The sequence below is a fragment of the Antechinus flavipes genome, chromosome 4 (genome assembly GCF_016432865.1).
Source record: "Antechinus flavipes isolate AdamAnt ecotype Samford, QLD, Australia chromosome 4, AdamAnt_v2, whole genome shotgun sequence".
Lineage (NCBI taxonomy): Eukaryota > Metazoa > Chordata > Mammalia > Dasyuromorphia > Dasyuridae > Antechinus > Antechinus flavipes.
In genome coordinates, this window is record NC_067401.1 from 111,905,761 (window position 1) to 111,927,755 (window position 21,995).

The window sequence follows — 21,995 nt, forward strand, 5'->3', positions numbered from 1 at the left end:
ATTTGGAGGATTGGATTTGAGTTTGAAAATGAGGAATTTTAAATGTTCAAGGCACTCAGTTTTAAAATTAAGACCAGAGAATACAATGTTCTATTCAATAAATGCAACAAATAAGTCAACATGCCATTTAGGGCAGCTAAGTGGTGCCATAATGTATACAGTGGCAGGCCTGGAGACAAAAAAGACTCATCTTCCTGAGTTCAAATCCAGCCTCAGATACTTACTTAGCTGTGTGACCCCCGAGTAAGTCACTTATCCCTGTTTGCCTCAGTTTCCTCATCTGTAAAAGGATCTGGAGAAGGAAATGGAAACCCACACCAGTATCTCTGCCAAGAAAACCCCAGATGGGATCACAGAGAATTGTACCCAAGTGGACAACAATAAAAATATCTCGGTATTGTAGATTGTTGAACTTTGTGAAAAGAAAGAAAAAACAGAAAATGAGGAAAGAGCAAAGTGTGAGAGAGCAAAACAAGAGGAAGGAGAGAGAAAGTGGGATGGAAGAGTAGGGAAAAACTGATACTGTGGGCAAAGGGAAGAAAGACATAAAGAGCCTTTAAATGCTAATGAACTGATTAATGCTATTCACAGATTTGCCCTTTTGAGAGCTGAAAGGGACAAGCACAGTATCAGAGTATCAGAGGGAAGAATTATTCTCGACCCTGAAATGCAATGGAGAATTTTCTCTTTCCGGTCTAGAAAAGATCTTAGGAGTCTAAAGGGTATCCGCCCCTTGTCCAGATAGACATAAACACAAGTCTCTAGAATGTGTTCCAGTATGTCTGAGCAGGTGCTTAATGAGCCTGAAAGCTGTAACAAGGTTTTATTTATGAGGAGAGGTCAGAAAGGGACATTTAAAGGGATTTCTGAGGGATTGGTAAGGCCCTTTTTCCTGCCAGGTAGGGATTACCCAATTATTTTTCTAATATTTCCTTTAAAATGTTCTAGATCCTATGAGACCATCCAGACTTGGCCACTGTAACTTTAGTCAGCTCTAAAGTGAAAAGAAAGAAAAAACCCTCCCACAGATAATGAGTGATCATGCAAAACCAAATAAAATATCTCCTTTGTGAAAATGGTTGCTATGCAGCTCCAGGCCATTTCTATTCATGTGTTATTAGCATCAAATTGCTGTTCTTTCCTCACTGACATCATCAACAGAGAAAGCAGTCACTGGAGTGGGGTGCTAAGACACTCTCTATTCAGGCCATTAGGTCAGCTGGATAGAGTTCAGTGCTAAGTCTGGATTAGCTGTCACAGAACTGGAAGGGATCTCAGACACTTTCAGATTCAATTTGGAATACCTGGAAAAGGAACTTGTCTGTAAAATACCATTAAACGCCCTAAGAGGGGTCCCACTAGCTCTGGAAGTAGCCCATTCCACTTTTGAATAACTCTAAATTATTAACAGGTTTTCCTATATCAATCAATTATTAATATAATTGTTAACTAAAAACTATTATAATGCTTATATTTAGTTATAATTATAATTTTACTTTATTATTAATTATAATAATTATTTTCCTACATTATTATTTGCAAATTATTTATCAATTAATTATTATTGAGCACTTACTTATATGCCAGGCACTGTGCTAAGTACTGGTGATACAAAGACAAAAATGAAAAAGTCCTTATCCTCAGGGAGCTTACATTCTACATTCAAAAAATGAAAGGTAATTTCGGGGAGAAAGACATTGGCATCTGGGGGGAGGATCTTCATGTAGATAAACTGAACTTTGAAGAAAACTAAAGGAACTTCAGAATTGGAAGTGAAAAGGGGGCATTTCAGGCATGGGATTGTGCAAGGGCAAGGAGAAAAAAGATGGAGTGTTGTATGTGAAGAATATCAAGGAACCAAATTGGCTGGACTACAGTGAGAAGACAAGGGAAATTTAGGGCTATGGGTGATACAAGGGCATCCCATAGAGAATTCTCAGACAGCATTTATTAGTGCCTGATGACCTCTTGGGATATGCTTCCAGTCATGTACGTGACTCATGGATGAGAGGTTTACTGAGATGACAAAGAGTTCTATGATTGGCTGTTAAATTAGAGGAACTAATGACTCAGTGGACACACAAAAGGGAATGATCTGCCTATTTTCTGTCCTCCATTTTTCTGTGCAGAAATGTATAGCAAATACTGTTTTCAAACTGCTTGGATGAAGGAGGGGTGGCCAGCCCATTTTCCAGCCTAGCTTTATAAGCAGATATGAGCATATGGTCACTAAAGTATATGTCCTATACCTGAGTTTGGGGTGCATCCTTTTTGTGCTTCCCGGTCTTAGGTATATAAACATTTATCCTGCAATGATCCAGGATGCTCACAATTTTGTAAGTTCAAAATGTCCATCAGGTAGAAGCTTTTTTTTTTTTGGTACATACACTGAGTTACCTGTTACTCTAGCTCAGTATCCAATTAAGGGCATCATCATCATTTCACAGTACCTTAGCAATGAGTCATATGTGACAGGAAGCCAGCCTCAGTACTCCCACAAAGTTAGCTGGAACCAGGAGTGACATCTCCCAGTATGCTCTGTGGGATTCCCTCATTATCTAAGTCAGAAAAGATCAGCTAGACCTAGATTGGGAAGATCTTGAAATGCTGAACAGAAGCATTTCTGTTTGATCCCAGAAATATTATATAATCATTGAAGCAGAGAAATGACATAATTAGACCCATGCTTTAGGAAAATCATTTTAGCAACTCTATGTGGATGGATTAGAGAGGAAATTTAGGGACAGCAAGACCAATCAGGAGAAGATTGCAATAATCTAGGAGACAGATGATAAAGGGAGAATGGTTGCTATGTGAGCAGAGAAAGGAATACCTGTGGGAGATGGAGCACCTACCTTTTGATGTTGTTATGAGGACAAAATGAGACTATTTACAAAGTACTTGGCTTGAAGCTATATATATATATAAACGCTAGCTACATGTTATTATTATAATTATTAAGACAGAATAGATAGGATTTGTTAACTGATGGGATATATGGTATGAAGGAGACTGAGGAGTTAAGGATAACTCCAAGGTTGTATATCTGGAGGATCAGAAGTATGATACATCTACAGAAAGCGGGTCAGAAAAGGGGTGGGTCTTAGGAAAAAACTAATGAGTTCTATTTTAGACATATTAAGTTTGGGCTATCTAACTCCACTTTGAAATCTCAAATGGGCACTTGATGATAAGAGAATGGAGTACAGGAGAGAAGTCAGGATTGCATATTTGGGCTCCCACAGAAGCTAATAAGGTCATTGAGAGAGAAAGTATAGAACGGAATAAAGCCCACACCTGAGTATTTGGGGCCACTCAAAGTTAGAGGGTACGATATGGATGATGATCCAGCAAAGGGGGCTAAGAAAGATAGACAGTCACAAGCGTTGGAAGGAGAGAGACAGTCAACAAGATTTAGGCTCTTAGAAGAGAGCGATTTTGCCTCTTTGCAACTCTCACCGCTTGATCCTTTTAAGGGCTAGGCAGAACAAGTCAAGAGAGCTGGGTTTAAGTGCTGGGTTTCCACTTGGGTAACCCTAGCTTTCGTTCTCTGAGACTGTCGGTTAAGGCACAAAAGAGCAGCCACTGATCCTTGAAGCACTGAAGGTTCTCAGATCCATTACCTTCTAGGACCCTTGGCAGAGCTCCATGGGTGACAGTCTTAGACCCAATATGACTAGAGGCAGGGAGCCAGGCTAGTCAGCAGTGCCCAAAGTGCAGTTCCTTACCATCTGGAGAGAAGGTGAACTTTGAGGGTTTTCCCTATGAGCTGAGAATGTTGCCTTATACTTCACCCCTCAGATTGAGGCCATTTGTCAAGAGCTCCTTCTCCTCAACTCATGTCAATCAGCTGTCTCCCTCACCTTCTCCTTCACCCATGAAGAGGTGGTCCTTTTCTTCTCTCCTCATTTTTCTTTGCATTGAGTTCACTGTACTTTCTCTCATCCCCACTCTAACTAGTTTTTAAGCTCTCCTATCTATTGGCAAGTTCACTGCTACCTACAAACACATGTCTTCTCCACCTTTCAACTCTGATTTTATCCAACCATCTCCACCAACAATCCTTCTATATTTCTCCTTGCCTTTGTGGCTAAAATTCTTGACAAAACCATCTACAATCTAAATTTTCCTTCCCCTCCTCTTACAGCCTTTGTAGTCTGACTTCCTATCTATCAGCTTTCTCTAAATTTAATCATGTTCATTCCAAGGTCACTAATGATCTCTGTGATTTTTGGAACGGTTGATCATCCTCTTTTTTCTGGACGCCCTCTCCTCTCTAGACTTCCATGACCCTATTGACTCCTGGTTCTTCTGCTACCTCTCAGACTATCTTACAGGTTTCTCTGTTGTTTCTTCATCCAGGTCATGGTCAGTAACCATGAATCCTCTCTTCTCTTCTCCCTCTGTACTATCTCATTTGGTGATCTCATCAGCTTCCATGAGTTGAATTATCATTTCTATGCAAATGACTCCCTGATGCATATAGCCCACTTTAGTATCCTTCATGAGCTCCAGTCTCAAAGTGCCTCCTACCTCTCGAACTTCTCAAACTGGATGTCCCATAGACATCTGAAATGCAACAGGTTCAAAAGAAAATTCATCATCTTGCCTTCTAAACCTTCACCTTTTCTGACCCTCTCTGTTGAGGGCACTACTATCCCCTCAGTCACCCAGTTTTACAACTTCAGAGTTGTTCATTCATTCTCATTCCACATATGCCAAGTTTGGTTATTTCTAAAACTTTTACAACATCACATGTATATGTCTTGCTCTCTCCCTTCACACAACTGCAACCCTGTTACAGGTCCGCATTATCTCATTGCCTGAATTAGTAGCAATTTATGTAAAAAAAAAAATCCAGGAGCTTTAGATGATCACACTCTTAATATGAGCAAACTGTATAATACAACTGATAATTCAAATGGCTTGTGTTTATAGAATTCATAAAATGTAAACTCCCTGAAAGCAGGGACTAATTAATTTTTTTCTTTGTATCCCTGGCATCTAGTGTCTAGCATGTAGCTGGTGTTTAACAAATGCTAGGAAATGAATGAATGAATAAGGCACTTTAAAACTTATAAAGAATGGACTTTTTGAACATTGGAATGATAAAAAAATCATAGGAGTTCAAAAACAAATAAAAAAATTTAATCTGTTAGAAATTCTCAAAAGAACACAGTTTTTAAGGAATAGCAAAGAAAGGGCAGTGATGCAGTAAATAGAGCACCTACCCTGGAGTCAGAAGGATCTGAGTTCAAATTTAGTCTCAGAAATTTATTAGCTGTGTGACTCTGGACAAATTCTTAACCCCAGTTGCCTCCAAAAAACAAAACAAAACAAAAATATCATAGGAAGAGATGTAAATCAGGAGAAGCAGAAATTAAAGGAAGAACATTCAAACATTGACAGCAAAAGCACAAGGAATAAACTTAGAAATGTATGAGGCCACAATAAAATGGAAAATAGACACACTGAAGAAACTCAAGAGGAAAGAGAATTAGTAAAAATATCAAGAGCTGAAATGAAGAAACAAAGGGCTTTCGTGAAAAAGTCTAAATAATTTTAGGAAAAGATAATGATAAAATTCCTATTTGGAGATATCCAAGAGAAGAAAATAAACAAAACAATAGGTTCAATGAATAACAGATTATTTTGCTGGAGAGAAAAATAAGGAAAACAGTTAAAACCAAAACAAGTCCAGGAAATAACACAACTGGGAAAAAAAAAAAAAGTGAAATCTATGTGATAAAAATGATGGTGGAGGGTTAGAGCACAAAGAAAAAATTTAATAATTGTCAGGTTTCCCAAAAACTGAGAAAAAAATCTATTTGCTATATATCAAGGAAAAAAATTAAGAACAAAAATTTAATAGGACATTTTGTAAACTGATAGCATTCACTGGATACCAATAGTGGTACACCCGAAATTCAACTCGCTCAGACATTAACCTGTAAGAATAGCATTAGAAGGGCTAAAACTCAAAAGAGATGAATCTGAGAAAAACTGAGGACAACAATAAAGGATCTTTTATTGCTATATTGGATAAAGTAAGATCATAAAAAAAGGGACGCTGTGTTGGATTTGGAGTAAGGAAAACCCAAATTTACATCCTATATCAAGCAGTTACTAGTTGCATGATCCTAGGCAAGTTCGTCAACACTTTTCAGCCTTAATTTCCTCATCTGTAAAATGGGGACAATAATAACATTTACATTGTAGGTGTGAGGATTAAATGGCATAACAAATATAAAGGCCTTTGCAAATTAAAAGTACTATGTAAATATTAGTTATCATTAGCTAGTATTATTAAAGGAAAAAACCTCCTCCTATGGAAGATGAAATTTTGATAATACTGACAAAAGGAGAGAGCCCACTGACCTGCTCAATTCTTAACTTTGCTTTTGTTTTTTCTGCCAAAGAAAATAATTTAGGGCCTGAATAAAAGTGGTTAATATGGATTTAAACTCCAAGACAGATAGGTAGATGATAAGAGTATACCTAGCTTCCTTTCAGAAGTTCCAGTCATCAGGTCTAAATGATAATCCAGTTATTGACAGATCTGGCAAATGTGATTTCTAAGTTACTGTCAGATATCTTGGAAAGACTGGAAGGCATAAGAGAGATGGTACAAAATTGGATGAAGAATATGTTGTCCAAAAGAACTGAACAGTTTGCAAACTATCAGCTATGAGATTGTTTGACTTCAATTCCTGACAAAATTATGCAATATAATATTAAAGGGATAGTTAGTGAACAACTACAAAAGGAAGCAATGAACACAAAGAATCAGCATGGCTTCCTCACAGTGGGTCATGTTGGAAAAAAAAACTCATTTCTTTTTTTGCTAAACTTGTAGATCAAGAAACTACTAGAGATATAATTTTTATGAATTTTAGGAAAAAAATTTGCTTAATGCTATTCTTATGGGAAAAGGGGAGATGTAAGCTAGGAAATGAGACAATTCTGCAGATTCAGAATTGGATAAATGGTTGCTCTGAAGTGGGATGTAGTTGTTAATACACATAACCCTGGATTTTGGAAGGCTATATCAGCAGAATGCAAGTTCTGGCTGGTCTTAGCAAGCTGGAAAGGTTTCAAATACTATTCTGGTGACAGCCTGTTTTCCATTTGTGTGGTTACTACTTCCACAGATATGGATCACAACCCCTTTACAATTTGGGAGATAAATGGTCTTTAAGAGCTGACATGCACAAAAGACTTACTTGCCTGCAAACAACCTGTGATGAGCCTCTCCTAATTTAGCTAGGCTGGTCCTCAGACAACAGATGGGAAAATCTGTTAGGAGGGCAATTTACTGAGAGGTTGAAATGAAAGGCAGTTTGGAAGGAAGTCCTTGTTATAAGTGAACCCCTAAAATTAGCCCTTGTTATCATTTTGTTGGACATTTTTATCAAAGTATGGAAAAAAGACACAACTGGCATGTTTACCAAATTTACACAACAGGCAGAAAATGGAATGTTAGAGTCAGGATTCAGAATCTTATAGAACATTGGGTTCAACTAATAATATAATAAGGGCAGTTAGGTGATGCAATGGATAGAATGTCAGGCCAGGAGTCAGGAAGATTCATCTCCCTTAGTTCAAATGTAGCTTCAAATGCTGATTATCTGTGTGTCTCTGAGAGTCACTTAGCTCTGTTTGCACCAGTTTCTTCATCTATAAAAGTTTTCTTAGTTTTTCAGCTATAAAATAAACTGGAAAAGAAAATGCAAACTATTCCAGTATTCTTGCCAAGAAAATCCAAAGGGAGTCAAAAAAAAAAAAAAAAAAGTAGGACACAACTGGAAACCACTGAACAAATAACTTAATAGGAATAAATGTAAAGTCTTATAATTGGTTCAAAAAATCAATTTTGCAAGTACAGAATGAAGGCTGAGTAATTCTGCTAGATTGCTATTTATGTGAAAAAGATCTGGGGATTCTAGAGGATTTTGTAAGCTCAATATGAGTCAACAGTGTATTGTCATAGGAGGAAAATTAACACACTATAAGACTGCATTAAGAAAAACATCAGCTGTATGGTACAATGGATAGAGCACCAGTTCTGGAGTCAGAAGTACTTGAGTTCAAATGTCAGCCTCAGAAAGTGAACACGTACTAGCTGTGTGATCCTGGGCGAAAGAAAGGAAGAAAAAAAGGAAAGAAAGAGCATAGCCCTAGGAATAGAAAGTGTCAGTCAGTCAACATGCATTTATTAAGTTCTTACTATATACCAGGGCATTTGCTAGAAATGCAAATATAAGCAAACAGGACAACCCCTGCCCTCAAGTAGCTCTAAAGGGGAAGACAACACATGAAAGGGAACTGAAAAGGGGAGGTGCAGTACAGTGGAGTATACAGGGCAGACTAGAGGTGGTAGTCATGTTCTTCTAGTCTTTATCATTAAGTGATCAATGGGTTCTTTCCCACTGCAAGTAGTTTAAGTAGTTGCTGTCTCAGCATAATCACTAAAATTCAGAGATAAGAAAACAACAATTTGCAAAGTTCCTCCTTTACCACAGTTCTGTAGGGGTAGATAGAGCTAGTGTAAATATTGCTATTTTACACATGAAAAAAAGTAGGACTCAGAAAGATAAGCCATCTCACTGCCCACAGTTAGAAAACCAGTAAGTCAGGGTTAGGGTGGTAAACCCAGAACTTAGAACTCTTAGTCCAATGCTCTTTCTATGGTGCTTGGATATATTGATAAGAATGTGGTATCCAGATCCCTGGAAGCGATGATTCTACCAGCTCTGCACTGGTCAGGCCACAGTTACTAAATGGTATCCTATTCTGGGCCATGCATTTTAAGAAGGACATTGGAGAGCGTCCAGATTGGCAAGGATTCTACAAAGCATTTCTCGTGAGAATTCAATGAGACTGAGTTTGAAGGTCCTGGGCAAGGAGTGTAGAGTATGAGAAGATGTGGGGCAGGGATGTGGGGCTGGGAAGGAGCTTAAGTGCTAACTTCAAATATATGAAAGGTTATTATACAGAAGAGGGAGTATATTTGTTCTATACTGTTCTAAAAGATTTACAACAGGAAGGACCTCAGATCTTTTCTAGTTCAATCCCTTTCTTTTACTGATGGGGAAACTGAGGCATGAGGCAGTTAAATGTCCAAGGTCACACAGCTGGTAAATGTCAGAGGCAGGATTTGAACTCAAGTCCTCTGACTCCACAACCAGTGCTCTTTCCATTAAAGCATACTGCCTCTCAAATAGACAGAGGAAGATAATGAAAAAGAGAAGTCCCACAATGAATGACAATAAAAATGGTAAAGTGTTTCTCATTTGATTCTAACAGCCCTAGGAAGTATGTGCTATAATTATTTCCATTTTACAGTTGGGGAACTGAAACATAGAATTTAAGTGACTTGCCCAGTCACGTAGCTAAAAAGAGTCTGGGATCAGGTCCTCTTCACTACTTCAGCTGGCCAATACTCTGGCCAATAGGCCAACTAGCTGCTTGTCCTGTGAGGTAAACTCTCTGTCACTGAAAGTGTTTAAATGGGAGCTGGATGATCGGGGATATAATAGAGGGAAGTCCTACAGGAGGTTAAAGTGCATGAGAACCTAAATCTCCTAAATCTTCCTAAATCTCCAGGGTCCTTTAAGTCAGGAGTATTGACACTTGGCCTGGGAGCCACCCATCTGAATCAGCTCAAAATGTAATTGAGAAATATTTAACAAAATGAATAAGAATATAATAGAACATATGTAATGTTAACTTGTGGTTTTCTAAGTAAATATGCAGACAACTAAGTGGCCAGTGGATAGACTTTGCAATCAGGAGGACTCACTGTCATGAGTTAAAATCTGGCCTTGGAGACTTAAAATCTGCCTGGGCATGTCACTTAACCCTGTTTGCCTCAGTTTGCTCACCTATAAAAAGATCTGGAGAAGGAAATGGGAAAGCGCTCCAAGAACTTTGCCAAGAAAACTCCAAACGGGGCCATGAAGAATCCAACAGAACCTAACAAGTCAATTTGCAACTGGTAAGGATACCTAGTTGTGGCGGAGTGGCCCCGTTTCTATTTGGAGTTTGACACTACTGCTTTCAGTCATCCGACATCACTGACTTTTTAAAAAAACGTCAAGAACAAAGGCATAGCATCTGCCCCCTCCCTCATTCTACCTGTCCACGGGGTGCACGTGACCTCCTTGCTCCATTCACTCCACCTGCCATTATTAAACTCCTCCCGGGCCCGGATCTTCACAATATGCTTTCTGCCAATCAAGGCATCGGTGATAATCAACTGATGATGCTTCTCCTGAAAGAGAAAGGCACAAAGACCCAGGAGATGAATCAGACTCACAGACACATGAAAGTAAATGTCCCTGAACACACATATAAACAGAGACCTAGTCACCTGTGTGCATCTGTGTAACCCCACTTGGTACCCAATACATCTCCAGAACACCTGCCCTCTGGTATACACACCTGTGTGAGCATTCACACTTTACGTACATGCAAATGCAAAGTGTAAAATGTCTTTAACCACGTAGATTTATAATACTCCAATGCATAGTACACATGAATCCTCTCTATAATGTTATCTATCACTTAATGGGCCAACCAGCTATGAAATTTACCTAAATCAGGTAGTTTGGTGGTAATAAATAATACAGCTCAATTGCACTTTAAACCTCCAAAATATTTTTTTGCTACTACCTCTACCAGGAGAAACTCATAAAGCTTGATGGTGGTCCTTCATTCTCTATGACATCAGAGGTGACTGATCCAGGAAGACTGAAGATGGCCCTGAGTGCAGTGGGAGCTGTTGGCCTTTTTAAGCTAAGGTCTTATATATCTGAGAAGGGAAGACCCTCTGGATTTCTGGCCAGGAGCAACCAGATGTCACAGTAGATAGAGTAGTGGGCCTGGGGTCCCAAAGACCTAATTTCAAATCCAGTCTCAGACACTTAGAGGCTGTGTGATTTTGAGCAAGTCACTTTACTCTGTTTGCCTCAGTTTCCCATCAATAAAATAAGCTAGCGAAGGAAATGGCAGGTCACCCCGGTATCTCTGTCAAGTAAATCCCAAGTAAATCACAAAAAATAGGACATGACTGAAAAACTCAACCACAGCCAAACATGTCCAGTCCTGTTCCCATGGTCCCCACTTCTAAGAAGCTGATTTGAGGGTGTGCTGGACACTGTACTACCTCAGCAATAATGCTGCTGACAGTAACTGTGTGACTGAGAAATTCGTCACTTGGGCAACTTCCTAGGATTCATCTACTAAGTCACAAGCAGGTGATACCCTCTGACTGCCCACGCCGGACTGTGGAAATCATCCTTCCTTCACGTATCTCCCTAGAGCACGTCTCTTTGAGATTTGCACCCACCCCTAAGTTATGGAGGGAGAAGTAAAATTGAACTGACCCTGAAGGTTGTATAAGTCGTGGAGTTCTCAACCCGATAATGAAGCTCAAAATGAAGCCGGTAGAAAGTGGAGTTCCAGGAAGGTGGATCTTTCCAGGTGATTTTAAGCTTACGGGGGCTTCTGTCTATAGCTGTGACTGTGATGTCGGCTGGAGGATCTGGTTGCACTGGGGGTTGGGAGGCGATGAGAGGAAAGGAGAAGGAGAGAAAAGAGAAGGATACCTGCTATAAGCATAAGACCTTCCCCATACATTTAGCAATAAACATTTATATGGCAGTGTCTCTTGATAGTTATCCAAACAGGATGTCTAGGCTGCCAATCCCTGGCCCTCAAACCTGTCAACAACCTTATCCCCAATCCTCAATCCAATGGTGTGCACATGAAGGTTTCCCAGGCTAGAGCCATCTCTTAAATTTTCAGCATGAGAATTTTATACTTTGGAAATCAACAAAATGCTACAAATTATGGCTTAATTTTTGGTTTTGTGGATCATCTAGACTTAAGAAAGGCATGAGGGAAAATAAGGAGATTGAATTTAAGAGTATGATATGGAAATTTATTATTTTTCCTAGAGAGCTTGTTATTTAAAATTTTACCAGCATACCCCTAGCCCAATTCTCACAAAATGATTACCCCATGACAAGGATTTGACTAACACGCCCCATCCTCACCCACCCTCAGTCCAGGGCTCCCAGGGCCTCTATTGAGCAGATGGAGGAGGCAGCGGAATACTTACGAGTATCATAACCACTGAGCTGGTAGATTTTGCTGGATTTCCTCACAGCCCCATTGGTAACACATATGATAGCCAAGTAGAGGGAGTCATCGCCTTCCCTAAGATTCAAGGAGCAGGAGAACTTCTGTGATCCAGGCAAGTAGTGACACGGCCTCTGAAAAGTCTTGTCTTTCTGATAGCTGGAGACACAAAACCAAGACCCCAAAATCTTATTTTTAGTCTCCCCATTGCATTGCTTCGGTTGGACACAACCAGAAATAGCTAATCTGGAAAATTGATTTTGATAACCAATAACTGACATTTCTACAACGAAAGGCAGAACAGCATGATATAGAAAATCTGATCTCGAAGCTAGGAAGTCTTGGGTTCAAGTCCTGACAAACAGGCTAGCGGTTTAATATAAATTACATAAATTAATATAAATGTCCTAGGCAACTTTCTTAGATTATAAATTACAAAGAAGATGACAACATGCATTTGTAGAGGGAATTTTAAAATATTTGAGAAATACTTTTACCAGTGAAATCCTAAGTACAACCTCCTTTTCCTGGAGTTTAAATGAATTTCACTTACCTTGTCTTATTTTAGTCTCACAGCCCAGTGAGTTGCTTATTATAAATATTATTCCCATTTTACAGAAAGATTGATCCCTGGCTAGCCTCGAAGTTGTTTTTTTAGTTTTTCAGGGATGTCTAACTCTTTGTGACCCAATTTTAGGGTTTTCTTGGCAAAGATTTTTCCCATTTCCTTCTCCAGCCCATTTTGTAGATGAAGAATTTGAGGCAAACAGAGTTAAATGGCTTGCCCAGGGTCACACAGCTAGGATGTGTCCACTATCTTCTAACTTACCATTGTAACTAATTAATCTTACTAAGGTCTAAGCACTAATGTTTTTATGTCAGAAACTATGAGTGCTTTAACTACCCTCTTTATTCAGCACCCTGGGATAAAGCCCCATTTTCAGTTCAGAAGGCCTGGTCTGAGTTCCCACTCCTGGTTTTACAATCTGTGAGATCTTGGGCATGTCATCTTACCCCTATGGGACTGTTTCCTCATCTGCAAAATGAGGGGGTGGGACTAGAAGACTTCTTTGGTTCCTTCCAGTTATGATCCTATAACTGTCAATGCAGAAAACATGTTTCTATTTCTCTTTCTTGGGTTACCCTGCCTCCAGAATAATGGGGCACTCAGGTTGAGGTAGGCTTAAAAGCCCATTACTCTCTCCCTCCTCCCTCTATTAGCTCTCTCTTGTTATCCTCCATTTACTTTGGTTTGAATCAATCTGAGAGTTCAAAAGCTGAGCCTCCTAAAGCCTACCTTACCAGGAAATGCTGAAACTAGAGGCAGAGCATTCTAGCGGAAATAATGTATTGTACATGTTCCGTCAGATTCTTTCCTTCTATTTTCCACTGCAAAATTTCAGCCACATCACAAATCAAACAGGTTTGTGCATGCTTTTTAGCCTGGCAATCTTATCACACTGGGCCTTTTGGTTGTTCCGTCAAGTCTGATGTGATTCTAATTGAGATTTTCTCAGCAAAACGTATTGGAGGGGTTTGCCATTTCCTTTTCCAACTCTTTTTACGGATCAGAAAATTGAGGAAAACAGGAGCAAGTGATTTGCCCAGAATCACACAGCTAGATTTGAACTTGGGTTGATGAATCTTTGTGAGCCCAGGCCCCACTAGTTAAGTTGAAGTTTAAGTGCTAAATAGCCCATTTACAAATAAAAATTTGAAAAACAATGTTAGTAAATCAGGTAAGCCAGGAACTGGCTATATCCCTTTCTTGGAACAATTCTTTAATAACTTTGAATAATCTTTTGTTTTTCCCAATAAGACAAGATACATGTCTTCATTTACAAAAATTTCTACCCTGAGTCTATGGACTATCAAAAAGACCCCTGGGAGACTACAAGTGGTCTCCAAACTATACTTTTAGAATAACTCCTTTGGGGAAGCTTTCAGAACAAGGTTTGGTATTAGAGATTAAAGAAGCTTTGAATTTGATATGTGTATTTATCCTGTTTAAGATTAGTTTGGAAAACATTTGGATCGAAGGGGCCTCAGCTGCAAAGCTGTCAGTTACTAGACAAGATTGTGAAATGTACCTAGAGTATCTTTGGTACCTCCCACTTCCTCTTTTGGTATTCCCCCTTCTCCCCCTTACTGCCCCCATTCCCATATGCCCTATGCCGCCTGCAAGCCCTACCTAGCTAGAATGTCCTCTAAGAGTATTGAGATTTATCCCACTCTTCTTTCTTCATCAAATGCTCTCTCTCTCTCATCTCATTCAAGCCGACAACATTTAGTAAGCACCTACTGTGTGCAAAGGCATGGCTTTATATGTTATTTCTCCCTGGCTAATTTGTATTTTAATAGAACATCTCCCCCAGTTGTTGTGAGGATCAAATAAGATAACATATAAAGCCTGTATAAACAGCCTATGTAAATGCTAGTTCTTAATAAGTCCAAAAAATGACTCAGTGATGGTGGAATTTCAGGCATAAAATCAGAGTCCCAGGGTTAGAAGCCACTTTAGAAATTATCTCAATGGTACTTTCTACAACATCTACAACGAGTGATCAAGCTTCCATCGATGGAAGGCTGGGGCAGCCTATGCTATTTCTCACTGGGCTCTAACTGGCAGGAAGTTCTTCCTCAGACTGAGCTAAATTTGGCCTCTTTGTAACTTCTATCAGTCACTCCGACTACTGCCTTCTGACATTCATCATCATCGTGAACCAGTGGGGGAAAGATATTTTTAGAGGCTTTCCTGGAGCTCCTCAGATCATGCTATGCCTTGCACTCGCCTGTGGCTCAACCCAGCAAATATTTCCTTTATTTTCTCAGCACCCAATGCCTCCTGTGTCATGACTTCTAAAGACCCTTTCTCCCTTCCCCACGCAGGCCTGGTTTTAAAATGAAATCATCTCCCAGACACTTACACCTGTGTCACCAACAAGATGGCTTTTGTGTGTGGGGATGGTTTTTTCAGGGGGCTCCATTCACACTGGACGCTGCTAAAGAAACTCTTCCGATGGCACGACAACACAGGTTCTTCAAGAGGATCTGAAAAGGAAAGTATAGAAGGTACATAAAGACGGGGAGTGTTGTCACAGCAGCAAATAACAAAAGCTTTCTTCTAGGATAGCAGAGGACCAGGCAGTTTAAAGAGAACAAATCTGAAAAAGCACAGAGCTTAGTGTTCTCCCTTTATACCCCACAGGTATTCCCATATTGCTTGGAGAGCAGACAAGTTGGACAGTCAGTCCTATATTCTAACTTAGGGCTTTGTAAAACTCACAGGTGCCAGAGGTCTCATTTCCCTCCTGGGGAGTAGAATCAGAGGATTATAGATTCAGAGCAGAAAACCCAACTCAGAGCCATTTAATCCAACCTTCTTTTACAGATAAAGAAAGTAAGTTACAAAAAGGTGAAGGGGGCTCATACAGGTAGTGAGGGACAGAAGTGGCATCTAAACTTATGGCCACTCATTCCCAATTGAGTATTCATTCTCCCATACCTTGCCCTAGAAAGGGAAACAGTAGAAATTAGTGACTGTGAATAATGAGTTTTACTTCACCAAACTCTAAGACTAACAGAGACTCAGAGAATATCCAAGCTCCTTGAATGTCCTTGAATGTCAAGGAAAACATATTGAAGAGATTAAGCCTCCTCGTCCCAAATGCCAAAGTGGGGTAATGTCCTACAAATTAGTAAGTAACAGAACCAGCCCTAGACTCACTCCAAGTCCACTGTGCTTTGTGTTTGTATTTTTAACCATTCTACACTATCTGCATAATCAATCAGTCACGCACCAGCTTTTATCTTCTCTTGCTAAAATCCAGAACTCCATTGACCTTTACACCATTTCCTAGCCATGTCAAGATCCTTTACTCCTCCCTTTCTAGTTCCCCTCTTATAATGTAGACTTGAGGGCAGGGACAGTCTTGTTTGCTGGTATCTGTATACCCAAGGTTAAGCCCAGGGCCCAAAATGGTGTTGTTTAGCCTCTGTCCCTTACTCTTCATGATCCCATTTGGCATTTTCTTGGCAGGGATACTAGAGTGGTTTGCCCTTCCCTTCTCCAACTCATTTTACAGATGAGGAAACTGAGGCAAACTGTAAGTGACTTGCCCAGGGTCACATAGCCAGAAAGTACTGAGGCTGGATTTGAACTCAGGAAGATGAGCCCAGAGCTCTATCCAATGTACCATCTTGCCGCCTGCCTGGCACACAGCAAGTGCTTAATAAATGCTAGCTCTCCCTACTGAGCGCCTCCAATGCTTAAGGCATTGTGTGGTGCACCAGTCCTCATTGACACAGATCATAACTACTGAAGACTTATCGCTTTAGGAGACCCAGCTCCACTCTAGGAGGAGTGCCTAACTCAGGTCATGTGGCTCAGATAGACTATTTCCAGAAGAGAGTCTTTTTCTTTTTACTGTTTCAAACATCTTCCAGTCACTGAGATAAGCCATGAGCAAGGGAGATATAATACCTCCAAAACATCAGTGGAGCCCAAATCACCTAACTCACTGTGAGCAGAGTTTTGAACTCTCTGGGTTCTGAGCTGCAAGATACCCAGCTTAGCAGTATCCTGTCACTTGCTGGAAAATATAATAAGCTTTTCCTGTAATTTCTTGGACCAAGTAAACAACAGGATATCAAAGAGATTTTTTTTTCAGCCGTAGTGTCCATTCAACATACATCTACTGTACACAGTGCTGGGCAGTGAGGAAGATGGCAAGTTTAAATAAGTAAAAGTTCCTGCCCTTCTAGAGCCTAGGTCTAGTAAGGGAATATAATAACACAAGCACAGATAAATCTGAAATGCAATTTCATGTGCATGTATTAGAAGGTACCAAGCAAAATGTTCTCTTGCAATGTCTAAGAAGAAGGGTGTTAATGATCGAGGGAGGGTTTGAAGAGGACTTTCTGAAGGAGATGGCATTTCTGTTGGGATTCAAAGACTAGACAAAAATTCAACAGGCAAAAGGATGCAAGGAGGATATCACAGGCAGAAGAAGCGGTGTAATCAAAGCAACTGAGATTGTGTTATATTAACAAATAAAGGGAAATAATTGTTCACTTTGGTTAGGAATTAGAGATTGCAGAAACAGGTAACAAAATAAATCAGGAAAGCTGGGGCAGGATTATGGAGGGTCATGAATCCAAGGGAAAAAACCCGAATTTGACAGATTCAGTAAGTAGTCAGTAAATAGGGGCAGCTAGGTGGTGCAGTGGATAGAGCACCAGCCCTGAGTTCAAATCTTGGGCAAGTCACTTAATCCCAGTTGCCTCAGGGAAAAAAAAAAGTGGAAAGTCACTCCTAAAGATTTTTAGGCAAAGGAGCATGACGCGAACAGATCTCTAAGGAAGGCTAGCCCAGTAGCAATATGAAGGTTGAGCCCGAGAGGGAGTCACTAAGCCTGAGAGGCACTGGAGAGTGCATTGGAAGGATCCTCCAAAAAAATGTCAGCAGAACAATGCTCTAAACGACATTACTCACCAACCGGTAGCAGAAACAGGGTCCTCAATCTGTGGCCATCCAGGTAGCAGGAGTAGTTTCCCGAGTCACTGTGCTGCACTGACCTCAGGACTAGCTTTCCTTCCACCATTTCCCTTCGGCCAAGCTGGGGGGCTATGGGCTTATCTCCCAGTTTCCAGTGAATGGAAGCATTATTCTCCAATACCCTGTCCACGCAGCTCAAAGTGACGGAGGCACCAACCACCTGGCTCTCCATATCATCTGGAAAATCTACAGAAGGGAGAAGACATAGAACCCTAAGTTCTAGAACTCAGAGGGACCTTTGACGTCCGGGGTCCAACCCCTTCATTTATTCAGCAAACCTGGTTAAACCCTTCCTATGAGTGTTAAGTGCTGGGGAGACGAAACCAAAATGTACCATTCCTACCCTTGAGGAGTTTAACACTGTAACATATATTTTTACCTTCTGAATCCAATTCTCCCTGTGCAACAGGAGAACTGTTCGATTCTGCAAATATGTATTGTATCTAGGATATACTGCAACATATTTAACATATATAGGACTGCTTGCCATCTTGGGGGGGGTGGAGGGAGGGGAAAAAACGAAACATAAGCGAGTGCAAGGGATAATGTTGTAAAAAAATTAGCCTGGCATGTATTCTGTCAATACAAAGTTATTATTAAATAAAATTAAATTAAAATAAAAAAAAACACTGTAACATAAGGGAGGGGGACAACACATATAAAGATAAGCAAATTCAAAATATGTACAAAGTAAATATGAAGTAATTTGGGGGGGAGGGCACGAGCATCACTAGTGAGACTTTGTAGAAGCACTTAAGCTGAGTCTTGAAGGAAGCTAAATATTCTGAAAAGAAGATAAGGAAGGATAGGGAAACTGAGTTCCATAAAAGGAAAGCAATTGGCCAAATATCCTACAGTTTAACACCCAGCAGAAGCAAGGTCCAAACCCAGGTTCTTTGATACAAGACTCTACATTGTACCACATAACTTCCCAAAGTAAAATAAGATGGTTTTATCACCACCCTCATTTGGACATATTGTTTAGGGATATTGCCAAGGAGTAGAGGGCACTCTTAGGTCTCAGGGGAAACCCACAGAGAGATGGAGGTTTGGGTTAGAACTGGGACTGTGCAATGCTACAGCTGACACCTCCTTCACAATATAACTGAATGAGGACTAGAAGAGGACTGATGCCATGATATGCCAGTGAGTTGGATTTAAGTGAGGAAGAGCTGTACAAAGTCTCCAGTCTTACTTCTCCAGAGCCTTCTGGGTAACGTGGCCAGACAGAGATCAAAACCACCGACGGCCTTGGATGCAGGGGAGACCTTGGTCTCTGTAAGCTAAAGTCTTTAATAGGTCTCTTCAAGAACAAATAACAAACTCAGCTTAAAAAGGCCAAGGTCTCCCACGGCATCCAGGACCATCTTCAGTTGTTCTGACCTACATCTTGCTACTGGACCCAGAAGGCATGAGAATGGTGATTTTGCACAGCCTTCCCTCAGTTAAATTCAATTCACTTACATGTCACAGTGTCCTCCCTGATGACATGCTCCTTTCTGAGAACAAAGGACAAATAACAATAATAGTGTCCCCTTGGGAGAAGAGATAAGACAAGAATAAGTAGCATATCAGAATGCTGATTCTGCCAATGATGTTTTGAATGCAAGGTGAGATAAAAAGGATTTCACCCAAGACATTCATAGTCAGAAAGGGAGGTAGACCAGTTAACAAGAGCAAGAAAGAGCTGATGGAAAGCTGCTGATCAAATGATAAAAGACATAAATAAAATGGATGATTGGATGAATGAATGAATGAATGAACAAATCAATCAATGAATAGACAAACAAAAAATAGATAAATAATTAGAACATAAATAGATAGAAGACCTGGAGGAATGCTCCAGGATGTTAGATGGATGTTTTCTGGGGTCTGTATCAAAGTCATGACACAGAAACATGATGAAAAAATAGGGTTCAGGCTACACTAATGGAAGAAAGATAGCCAGCTTTAAAGAGCTCATGGACTCACTGAAATGATAAAATAATTATGGTTTTCAAAGTGTTTTCTCACCATGACCCTGTCTGAAGTTAGAACAAGGATGACAGTCCCTGGAATGCTGATACTCTCTGCCTTGTAGGGTACTTGTGAGAATCAAAGAAGAGGGCATGGGATGATCAATTTAATCAACTAGATGGTACAAGTGTTACAGCATTCAGTCATCAAATCAAGATAACCTGAGTTCAAATCCTGCCTCAGACATTACTTAGCTGTGTCCAACATCTGTTTGCTTCAATTTCTTCATCTGTAAAATGGGGAAAGTAACATCTCCAAAATTTGTTAGGATAAAAAAAGTTATTTTGTAAAATACCTTATAAACCTCAAAATACTATATAAATGCTAGCTATTATTATTATTGTTAACTGGAAACAACCTTAGAGGCTACCTAGTTTAACCCCATTTGTTCCTGAGAGAAATACAGAAACTTGTCCAAAGTTATACCTCAATTTCTGATTGTGCATTTCCTACGTGACATCTCTTTTACTTCACTATGCATTCACACTATCACTGGCCATAGACTTCAGGGTAACTACTGCCACCAAAAAAAAAAAAATCAGAAACATTATTATCTCAGGACAAGATATTGGACCTCCTAGAGACCATAACCAAATCTAAACTATGATTTTTAGAATTACTACTTTAGGAAAGGTCTAAGTGCAAGATTGAGCTCATGAGACTAAAGAATCTTTGGATCTGATGGATATTTTTCATGTGTCATGTACACTTGCACTATAGAGCCCTAGGTGCAGGGCCTGACCTAGGCAAGATGGTAAAGTAAGCCCTGTGTCTCTCTCTCCCTTTCAAGGCTCCCCCATGTGTTATGTCCCCAAGGCCCCTTCTGGCAACTCAGGACAGACTTAAGCATCTTGTCATGTCCTCCCTTCTTGGCCTCAGTTCTACCTTCCTTCCTTCCTTCTTTCCTTCCTTCTTTTTTTCCTTCCTTCCTTCCCTCCTTTACTTCTTGCTTCCTTCCTTCCTTCCCTTCTTTTCTTTTTTGCTTCCTTCCTTCATTCCTTTCTTTTTTTTATCTATGTCTTGTCTTTCTATTTGTCCCCCACACCTTTCTATCTTTGGGTTAGCTAATATTATTCTGTAGCACTGAAGCCATCTCCAACTTCTGTTGACCAAAAAGTGCTGCCTTTTCATGTCCTTGGACTTCAGCCTGTACCTTGGCCTCCAGTCATGTGAAAAGATCTGTGTTTACTCTCAACACAGATCTGCCTGCATCTTTCTGCAAAGCTCTCTCCTTTAATAGTAGGTACTATTTAAGATCCTCTGTGCTGTCCTTCCATGCTTTCAGAACTGGGGTGTCAAACTGCTTTGACAAAGGGACAGCCAAAAGGTTTCTTTGAACAGGGAAACTTGCTCTCTAATGGAATCCTGAATGGGTAAGGACCAGCAGTCATGGAAGGGAGCTCTACATTCAGGGACAGACAGAACTGATGTGTCAAAGGTACAGTGGATGGAAACCAAGAGTCTGCCTCCCAGCTACCTTGCAGTCATACAACTTTTTTTAGTCTCTTTCTCCCTTCACTCCACTGCCAAATTTACTCTTAAGATTAGTAATTCCCATTTCAATAATATACTAAGGTTTTTTTTTTCTTTTTTTAAAAACTTTTTTTCTCAAAAATTTAACATTTGTTTTTTTTTAAATTTTGAATTCCAAATTTTCTCCCTCCTTCTTTCCCTACACCTCCTCCTCCCTCTTTGAAAAGGCAAGCAATTTGATATAGATTATCTATGTGGAGTCATGCAAAACATATTTCCATATTAGCCACGTGGCAAATGAAAATGCAGACCAAAAAAAAGTACACTCAGATTTTTCAAAGAACTATTCTCACAAACAGTGTGACAAGAAACAATTGTTACCATTACCTCCTTTCATTTTACAGAGAACACTGAGGTGCAGAAAGGTGGAATAACTTTCCCATGATCACATTACTGATAAACATTAAACCCAGATTCCCTACCTCTAAATCTAGAGCTCTTTCTACTGCGCTGCTCTTTCTCTTAGTTGAAAAAGTCTTTTACTAAGAAGGAAAAACTTGGATTCTGGTCACTAATCAACCGTGCAGTTACAAGCAAGTCTTTTAAATAAATGTCTCTGTGCCTCCACAGAGTGATCTTGAATAAGTCAGTCTACTTCTCCATAAAATAAGTAGGTTGGATTAGATGATCTCTATGGTTCCTTCTGTGACCCATGACCCTTTCTTCTTGGTTCCTTGATGATAAACATGAGGAGCATGGCTGGGAAAACCTTGCATGAATCGGTCTTGCCCTGCTGCAGCTCCCT

The 21,995-nt window shown here is 40.0% G+C and overlaps 1 protein-coding gene across 1 annotated transcript in view; it reads right to left on the reverse strand.

Moving 5' to 3' along the window:
- IL6R (interleukin 6 receptor) overlaps nt 1-21,995 on the reverse strand; it is a 59,372-nt gene that overhangs the window by 17,509 nt on the left and 19,868 nt on the right. The window contains exons 2-6 of the mRNA XM_051993937.1: nt 17,639-17,887; nt 15,072-15,195; nt 12,125-12,303; nt 11,388-11,554; nt 10,138-10,273 (exon numbers count right to left, since the gene is read on the reverse strand). Of these exons, the coding sequence (XP_051849897.1) occupies nt 10,138-10,273; nt 11,388-11,554; nt 12,125-12,303; nt 15,072-15,195; nt 17,639-17,887 (855 nt within the window). The remainder of the gene's footprint in view (nt 1-10,137; nt 10,274-11,387; nt 11,555-12,124; nt 12,304-15,071; nt 15,196-17,638; nt 17,888-21,995) is intronic.